Source organism: Lepisosteus platostomus, chromosome 4, assembly GCF_059453375.1.
Source record: "Lepisosteus platostomus isolate fLepPlt1 chromosome 4, fLepPlt1.hap1, whole genome shotgun sequence".
Lineage (NCBI taxonomy): Eukaryota > Metazoa > Chordata > Actinopteri > Semionotiformes > Lepisosteidae > Lepisosteus > Lepisosteus platostomus.
Window position 1 is genome coordinate 5,266,237 of NC_142614.1, and position 9,933 is coordinate 5,276,169.

Below are 9,933 nucleotides of genomic sequence, written 5' to 3' on the forward strand. Positions count from 1 at the left end.
TTACAGGGAGCTGGAGTTGCCACCTGTGTCTGAGACAACTGAAGGAGAAGGCATCAGCTTACATCACCCTCACCTAAGCCACGCCCTGTGCCCTGAAATCTCCAGGCCACACCTACTCCGAAGCCCAAGGCCACACCCCCTTCTCTGTCTCTCAGCCAATGAAGAAACTCCAAATCTCCTGCAGGTTCTACACATTCCAACAGAGCAAACAGACACACTATCTTAATTCAGCTTGTGCCCCAGTGTTAACAACCCACAACTATGAAGTATGACACACAGCGGCCAGGTGCTTTCATAATGTTCCTTATCTGACCCACTTCCCTTGACATCTTCTCTGCCCAAGGAAAAAATCCGGAGCTTTTAGCTTTTTAGTGTTTTTGTTTTGATCTAAACCAAGATATAGATGAGCCTCTGGCAGGTTCTGTAGACTGAAACCAAAATTCTGGGTTCTGATCCACAACTGAAATTGCACTGTGATGGTTTTTCTATTAGCGGGCACACAGGAATAAGCGAGTCGGCCTATGAACAGAACTTTTTTTTTTGCTTAAGAAAAAAGTCTTAAGAAAAGTCTTTTGTTGTGAGCTGTGGTTGCACAGGAAAGGTACAGCAAAACAAAAGAAGAACGCGTTATCTTTCTATCCAAAGAGCATTTACATCACAGGCTATAGGTGTGCATCTCTTCCTGCAGAGCAGGTACAGTGAAGATAAAATACTTGGAGTTCAGTAGAACAACTCCCAAAGTCATTTGGACTTGGAAACATACTTGCAGCAATGTCGCAAGTGGAAGAGAAAATATTTTCCTTCTAAAGGAATGACATAAAGTCACTCAGCTAGTTGATTCGCCTAAACCAAAGTGTCCTCAAGTCCTGTGCTGATGGCCAGACCTGCCACTGAGTATGCTATACGCTGAGCTTGGCTGTTTTTGTGTTGCACTAATTTTAGCACTGGGGCAGAAGCTTTGTAGTTCTGTTGCGGGATAAAAAAGGGCCCTATTTGTAAAAGCAGAGGCTGACTGGTGACTGCATGGTATGGTTTCTGCAAAACACAGGACAGGAGCAACACGTAGAGCTTTCTACGAGGAGGAGTGACATGGAAAGGCTCTCAACATAAAGGGTGCGTCTTGTCTCCAGAAAGCACGATAATGTGAAATGAACAAAGGTGACATTCAGGATGCCAGACTCCCCAGAGAGTCCCTCATTCTTATGTGCCTTTGTGGTGGCAGGCATGCTGATTAGTTGCCGTTATCGGTGTCAAAAATTCCAATTATTTTGTGTCCCATATAGATGCTTCTCCTGTAATCCAGATCAGTATAGCTGGTACCGATTTGGCTTAATTTCCCTTGCTTCCTCCTCAGACTGTGTCATGAAAGACAGACAGGCGTCTTGTACACTAGCAACTTCGACAGAATCAGCCTTAATAAGAACAAGATCGCAGCTGAGTATTTTATCAGATTGTTGAATGTTACATTTCTGAGAACTGACTGAGGTGCATACTAGACTGCCCTGTGTTTTTTCTGAATCCTACCTTTAAAAGACTTTGGAATTGTGCAGTATGTGTGCAAGATTGTTTCACAAGTCTCCTTTCTGCAGTGTATTCTGTTCATTAACTGAACCTGAACGCTTCAAAAGGAGTAGTGATTGAGACCTTATAGGACCCAGAGTCGTGTGAAAACCGTCCTTATTTCTAAGTTTTTGATTAATTCCTCTCATGTTTAAGCATCACCTTAAAATTATTTAACCACATGGCCATCTGTTACACAGTCCCAGCTTGAAGAAAAGCATGAAAGGAGAAATCATTCCACATTGAAGAGGAAAAGAATTTAAATGCTGGCAAACATTCCTGTAACAAAATGCTACAGTATGTACATATGGTCAATGTCGGCTATTTTTCTCAGCAAAACTGGTCTGTGGCTTTTGCAGGGTTATGGAAATTATGGGTTTTCCAAACGTTTCTTGTTTTTCTAAATAGTGCTTCCTGTCTTCTCGATAATTGCATCGTATGTATTGAGTCTTGCAGGATAAATTTGAATTTTTAATCGTTCCTGCAAGATTCCAGATGACCTACATCAGAGTGTCTCTTGCAATCTCGTTATTAGCTCAATGTTTTATTTTTCCATTTAAACACAAGTCTGAATTGCCTTCCTGCCCCCGCTGGTAACACAGAACAAATGATTAATCAATAGGAGGGATTTCTGCCTTTGTTTATCATTCATTGCAAATCCATGACATTTGCTCTGAGTTATTCTCTGTTGTGATTCCTGTTTAAATTCCCATCCAGGAAACCTGAAATTAGTATGGCTGCGGTAAGCACTTATTCTGCTTATTCTGGGTTGCAGTATCAGTCGATGTATTTGTAGATCAAGATAGAACAGTGTGTAGCTCTCATGTGAACATTATTGTGCGTCTCTACCCGCCTATAATAATATCATTTGGATTATCTTTCATATTCTGCAAGTAATTTATTAATTTTGTGCACCCCTCTATTTTTTAAAATTCTTTTTTAATAATGGCTAGTGTCAATTTTTTTTTTTTTTTTACAGTCGCACTTTACTGATTGGTTGCCTATTCGTAAACTGTTATCTTAGGTGGCTTATAAGGGAGTAATGGCATTCAAAATGTATTGCAACCTATCCAGTTTTATCCTTTAATATTCCCTAATCTTAAAAAATTGAGCTGCAAAAGGTGGCACAGCAGACAACTGGTATAAGATTGCTAACAAGGAAATACAGGAGTTAATGTTACAGGATATAGTGCTCAGCAGTCATCTGTGCAGCAGTGGTCTGGGTTTAGGACTTATAACTGGCAGGTTGTGGGTCTGTATCCCTGGTGAGACAGTGCTCTTATACCATTGAGCGAGATGCTTCACCTGGCTTCTTTCAGCAAAATACACAGCAAAGCTATGGGTACAGAATGTAAGTCACTTTGAATAAAAACATAAGCCAAATAAATGAGTAATAGTTTGAATGGAGTCACAGGAGAGCTTTCCTCTGTAGGAAAGCAGAAGAAGCCTGCTCGATATGACTGCCCACAAGGCCATGCGTTTGCTGAGAAAAGTAGGGAAAGCGTTTCACAGTCACCAGGGCTGTGGGTGTCCCTCTGTTTGGTGATGTTCCAGAGCGATAGCTGACGCAGCACTGACTTTGTCAAATCTGATGGAAATGCGTCATCAGATCTGGAGTTTGCGGCCGATGATAGTGGCATTTGTCATCATCATCCCTCTTCTTTGTATCCCTCTTGTACGAGGGACTGAGGATTTTAATCGCATAAAATAGTCATTTTTAAAAATTGCTTCTTTGAATGCTAAAAATATATACAGTATATATCGGAATGTGTCAGAAACCCACAGAGTGCAGAATTGTATAGCTTCATAGGCAATCAGTAACAGCTTGAAGGGGAGAAGGGTTTTTGTATTGTCAAGAGGGCCTTGTGCAGTATCTCTGAGCAGTATTACAGAACTCCATGCTAGACAGTGTTCCAAGCCAGCTTGTTTATATAGCCAATATTGAATTGCTGAGAAGTGGATGGAATTTGTTGTGCTGTTGATGTGTGCGTGTATGTGGGTATACTCAGCCGCCATTTTAAAAATGGTGGCTGTACTTTTTATCGTTTTTTGCATGTCGTTAATTTAAAAAAACATTTGGAAGAAAAGAGCAGAAAAAGCACACTTAATTCGCAATAACTTGGTTGTAACACTCCCCCCTCCCAGAGGTTTAAATAATTTATTTTTTCTGATTGAATTCGATGCGTTATCATCAAATCTGTGAGAATTATATTGAAATACATTTTTTTAAAAGGCAAAAGACAAATATTTATTTATTAATTTCTAAAATCTTATTTTTTAAAATTCCCAGTGGTGTCGAAATTTAAGCCAGCTTATGCATTTAACCTTGCAGGCCTGTGAACACATTTTAAATACTTAGAATGGGCTCTTTACCGTATGCTTGACTGCGCTTTGTGTGCTAGAAAAATAATAATTTAGAACAAGTATGGCTGTGTGTTTTGCAAGCTTGCGTTAAAACGCTCTCTGAATCTGTTTTATAATCCAAAGCCATTTAGATAAGAGGTTTTTTATGGCGTATATTTGAAATCCTTGTTGCTAACCTGTGTTTCTCAGCCTCTGTCCTGAGTGCTCTCAGATTCTGAAAGTCTCCTGAGCCACATGGAAACTCAGAGTCACACCTCTCCCATTTCGGGCACTCGCCATTGGATCCAGTGTTACACAGATGTGCGGGTTTTCAGGTTTATTTTTTATTTCGGATTGCTTTCTACCATGCCAGGGGTGTGTTCTTTGGTTTCTGAAGTATTATTCTTCCCAAAATGTGTATAAGTGTACCTGTTGTTTGCGTTCTACGACTTGATGCTCCCCCTACTGCTTCATCGTCTTATTAAGAGTTTCTTTGTACTTTGAAGGTTTTGCAGAGGAACTCCATGGTACTAGAAACCTGGAAAAAACGGACTTTAAAAAGTGCATTCCAGAATTCCTAGGACATTTTCTCTGGGTTCACTGTGGATGACAGTTCAGAGTTTACCACATGGAAACTGAATGGACGTCACTGCTGCTGATAAGCGTATCAATTATTAGAGCTCCTTGTTGAAAAGATGCTCCAGGGGGATGTCCCCTGCTGAAACGGCTTCTTCCTGCTGAGGTCTGCCGATTCCCGAGTGAGCTGAGCCACTGACGTGGCTAAATGGGGGGTCAGCACTCCTGCATTACAGCCTCATAGTCCTGAGTTCACTCCCAGCTTGACCAGCAGGTCTGTGTGGCCTTTTCTCGGGGTACTCTGGTTTCCTCCCAACCCCCCAGCAGGTTAAGCTCCCTAGGCTACTCTGAGTATTTCTGTGGGGTTTAAAGTGCTGTATTTTTCTAGTACAACCATTACGTCTCAACAGAGAAACGGAACAAAATGAGCTTGATGGGGTGAATGACCTCCTCTTGTTTGCAGCCTAGCAGATGTTGGCTGTTTGACACGACTGTCTAAAACAAAATACAAGACCTGGGAAACAAAACGCACCTGCAGCACAGCCTGAGCACTGGTGCTGGACAGTCAGAGCAGATCAAACCAGAAACTTCAAGACTGGGGACAGAAGAAGGGTTAAAACCGAGGGGAGGCCATCCCCCCACCTCGCTCCTGTAGGTAAGCAGTTGCTCATGTGCATCTAATCGATCCAGCTGTCCTGTCCAGACTTTTCTTAAAGGACCACAGGGGCCAGATATCAGCTTCTATCGGCTGTGAAGGCTGAGGTTAGCTACGACACCTCACTGTTGTGCCATAAAGCTTTCAGTGTCCACAATATCAGATGTTAATCTAGGACCTTTTCAGCGTACATTGTAAAAAATGTAAATGGAGAGCACTTGGGGGAAAAAAAATGTTGTGCTTTGCATTGCCAGATGAATCTCCTCTATGAACTTGTTGCTAGGTTCTTTGTGCTTGTTGCATATATGCTTTGTTTCCATTGCTTGTGCCATACAACTGTAGAATCCCTGATAAGGACAGAATGTATACAGTATGCATGTGTGTGTGTGTGTGTGTGTGGGGCAGGGTGAGAACTTTTGCCTGGAGGTCATGGAGATGCTACAGCACTTCCAGATGCGACAGAACTAGCAGGATGATCCCCTGTGTGATGAGCCTCTAGCCTGGACTTTACTTTATTACCCCCACCACCAGAACAGTATAAGCAGCTCCTCTACCCCTTTGCCTTTCACCCTGGTCCAGCCATAGAGCTGTGAATCACAGGCTGTGGAGCAGTACAGTGCCAAGGGGGGCAGCCTGCTTCTGCCCGGGGCTTGTGAACAGAGCCCTTGCCCGATCACTCAGCAGTGCCTCCCTGTGTCTGGCCAGACACCCGCAGGGCCTGGGATCTAAACTGGGTTGTCCTTTCCTGCACGAAAGTAGGTGAAGCAGCGTTTGAATGTTTAGTTTACCCCACGGAGGTGGAGAGACAGTTTCAGTCATACTGGCACTTTAAACCTGCAAGGGAATTGTTAGTGTTTTGATGTATGCGGTGTGTCTGCTCTAAGGATGCCTCACTGCACAACCCTCCCAGTTTTTCACGGCCGTACCTTCCTGTATAAATTGTGTTTTACAGCAGCTTTGACTTTCTTCTTTGCCTCTTTGTTCCTTCTCTACACAGAGATGTCCTAGTATTTCTGGAGTGCACTGCAGTCGCTATGTGTGTATATGTGCACGTGAGGCTATCTGCTGGTTTCAAGGGGTCACCACAAAACCAGTCCGCTGGTAGAGATAAGGTCTCCAGCCTTTGCTCAATTCACTTCAACAAACTTCGAAACTTAAGTATTTGATATCCGTATCCCAGTCATCTAGTCATCTTCCGTCTGTAGAAAGAAACTATTAAAATCCAAATTTGACTTCTTGGTTTAAAAAAAAAGGCTTCCTAAAAATGGCTTCTGAAATGACCTCTGGAATGCAATGGCTGGAAATTGTACTGATCAGAAGCAAGAAGGCAGTGTGGGTGTGCTCTGCACTCTGGCCTGTGCATCACTGACAGATGTCATATGTCCCCTTTTCATTTCTTTCCATGCAGCTCCCAGAATCTTGATTTCAGAAGCTGTGGTATGTTGCCTGGGCTCAGCGAGAGCCGCTGTTAAGGCAGAAGTGGCAGCAGAGAATACTGCTCAAACACATAGTAGGGGAGAGGCGACAGCAATGAAAGACGAATGGGTGGAAAATACATGCGACGTATCTGTTCCTTTAAAATCGATCTGCCACCGTTGATCTGTCTCAAATAGCCCGTGAACAGTAACAATTCAAAAATCAAGGCTGGGATCTGCTTTTTTCTTTGTATATTACCGAGTCGTACCACAGATATGTTTCTTAGCCAGAGGCTATTAGTTTTAAACCTCGTCTTCTTGTAACAGACAGGTCTGCTGAATGGTTTTCTATATGAAAATATTCAGCTCAAGTAAATAAAAAAAAATAGTTATATGCATTCAGTATTACTGGAACACGATTGGAGGTTTAGAGCATAATGTAATGAATTTAATTACTGGGAGCTGGGCTGGAGTGACTTGTCCTGGGGTCTCCAATCCTGGTCCCAGAGATCCAATTTGTCTGCAAGATTTCTAAAGTGTCTTTAAATCAGTAGGATCCAGAAAGCTGGGAGAAAGTGATAAAACTGGTGTAGCTCAGCCCACAATGAGTTGATTTCAGTCTGGCCTCACTGGCAGGCTCACTGTCCTTCCAGGACTGGGATAGAGGACCCCAGATGTATATTCACTGCCCTGAGTATGCCAGGTAGAGAGCACATCCCCATTGGTGCACTGACAGTATTCCGTATGGAAAGGAAATCCAGAAGTGGTTCTTTTGGACCAGGGTTGGGGAGCCCAGTCCTACTGTACGAGTTTGGTGTGTCTCTGTTTCTCACCAGCAGATGGCAATAGATCCCTTCCTTCTGCACTGCCTTGTTCACCATTGCTTGGTGCATTTTTAACGAAAGGACTGTCCTCGTACCTTACAATATTACAGTATTGTCTTTCTGTTGTATCATTCTCCCACTGATGATGAAGGAAACAGAGCAACGTCTTTCTGCGCCTACACCCCCTCTCAAATCAAATGAACCCTCCCGTAAAATTCCTCAAAGGTAACCTCCTGGAAGGAGGTTACTGAACTATAGTGTTATGTGCGATGCTGATTGTCTTCCCTTTGTATTTCTACTAATTCAGCTTGGACTCTCTAAATAACTTCTTTTGCATTCGCGCTCTAGTAGGCTAGAGAACAGATGCAAACGAGAGGGAATATAAAGCCTTTATTTAATAATCTTCTGTGCACATCTTTTTCTCTGGAATAAGTGTGCAAACAAACATGCACAAAAAAGGAGAGATCTGAGGGGGTCGTAGCTGGGGTTCCGCTGGGGATGACGTTGTGCAGTTGGGCGTTCCGAGTGTGGACGCGCAGCTGGCACGCCTACTGATAGCAGCTGTTCTAGACAGATCTTGAAGCAGAGACTGCCGTTCCTCAATCGCTCCCTCATCCCATTCACTTCCTCCTGTGCTGGGACTGGGACAGGCCCTCATTCCAGGCTCTCCCTCTGCCTGGGCAGCTGGAGCGCAGAGCTGGGCAGGAACAGCAACAGGAGGAACAGCTAGGGAGGAAGAGGGAGTGTCCCATCAAGCACCTTAGCTCCAGTGAGGCACTCCAGTGAGCCAGGGCTGGTCTTGTATATTACTGTGCTGTGATTCTTTGCTTGCACCTTTAAATTTTTATGACCCGTGGGTGTGCGTGTTTCTTTTTCCCTTTTTCAGTAACTCTGTGCGTTGGAAAATGAAGTGAAGATTTTTGTTTTAAATCGGTTTTCCAAGAGATCAAATCTCTTCTTTGGTTGTTTTTTTTTCTTCTTCTTGGTCCTGAATTTGGGAATGCTTTAAAATAATTCTCTTCATCAAATGTACATTCATGAATTCATTTTGGGGGGGGGAGGGCTTTCAACTTTTTTTAAATTGTTTTGGGGTTTTTTTTTGAGGGGGGAGGGGTTCTTTCCATTTTAAAAAGAAATAAAAGTTGTTACTCCTGTACCTGGACTCTTGTGTGTGTGTGTGGGGGGGGTGAGGGCAGGGGCATTTTTCTTTGCTCATAGTTCTCCTTGACTTTTAATGATTATAACTTATAATGCATTATAAGTCTGCATTTGTACCTCCATTTAATTTTAGATTATGCCACATCTATGTAGGGTGCATAGTCGTTTGCTTTGGAATGCATGTCTAGGAGACACAAATAGCAACGGTGAAATCAGGAGCGGAAACCTTAATGGGGAAATCTTAGCACGAAGCTTTCATGTTGTCATGCACGAGTATCAGAAACCAGTCTACTTAACATTCTGCTTCCATTGTGGTGATCTTCATTTTGTACCTCCAATTAGAGGCCGTGTTCTCCAGAAGAAGTGTTTCTAAGATGAGAAGGAAATCATGCGCTGCAGGTGACATTGCTGAGAAGTTCCCAGCTGCAGGCAATCAAGTGCTGGATTACCAGACAACCTGCTGTCTTGGAGAGGGGCAGGCAGGCTGGCTAACTTTGCTTCTGGGAGGGCGTCACCTGACTCATTTTTGATGGCTGTTGGGGGGAAAAAAGAATAAAATTTTCAGTAAGGTGGTGAAATGGGGAAGGGAAAAAGAGTTGACGAGAGGGTGGGGAGGGTCCAGAGTGGCCGAGGTGGCGCTGGTACTGCCCCATCGGGTCTGGGCGCCGGTCTGATTCTAAAAGTACGGCTGGCGGGCAGGCGGGTGTCCAGAGCCCACTCCCATCACTCCCCTGGGCAGACACACACTCTTCTGCAGGCAGGGGCAGGACTCCCACCGCAAGGTGTGTGTGTGTGTGTGTTAACCTCTCCTCCCAGGCAGGTGGTCACAGCACTAAAAGAACACCCTCTACCCACGTTCAGCAGGTGTAGATAGTAAATGAAATGATGTAGCCAGATTCTGTAGAAATGTTACTGTAGAAATGAGAATGAGAATTTTATGACTAAAATGAGCCATTCAGCCCATCAGAGCTGAATGTGATGTGTTCTGTGCAGTCATTCAGTCTCAGGCTGAATTTAGAAACATTCCAGCGTACCTTCTGGACAATGGGAGATGCAACACCTTTATTCCAATCATACAAAGCATGAATAAATTGAGAAGAGCACCCTCCCCCAGTACTATCCTGACTCCCGGTTTGTGAGCTCCAGGTTTCATTACAGCTGGCCCCAGATGCCCTCTCCCCCCTCACAGGAGCCAGAGGAGGGGAGATGAGATGAGGCTCCCAGTCAATTACCTCATCAGAGCTGAGCCCTGCATAACTAGGCTGGAGGTGGTTGCCATGACAACAGGGCTGTTAGTCTGAGTGGGGGGGGGGGGAGTGTCTGTGATAAATGTTCCTCGGTCTCGGATTTGGCGGGGGAGGGAAATCAAAAATAATCTAAAAATAGCAGCTAGTCTGCGTCT

At 43.9% G+C, this 9,933-nt stretch overlaps 1 protein-coding gene across 4 annotated transcripts in view; it reads left to right on the forward strand.

The window, feature by feature from the left end:
* Positions 1-8,529, forward strand: part of dpf1 (double PHD fingers 1) — a 46,149-nt gene extending 37,620 nt beyond the window's left edge. For all 4 annotated transcript variants that reach the window (XM_088627713.1, XM_088627712.1, XM_088627711.1 and 1 more), the window contains exon 12: positions 7-8,529. In XM_088627713.1, the coding sequence (XP_088483839.1) occupies positions 7-77 (71 nt within the window). In that variant the 3' untranslated portion in view covers positions 78-8,529. The remainder of the gene's footprint in view (positions 1-6) is intronic.
* Positions 8,530-9,933: the final 1,404 nt, after the last annotated feature.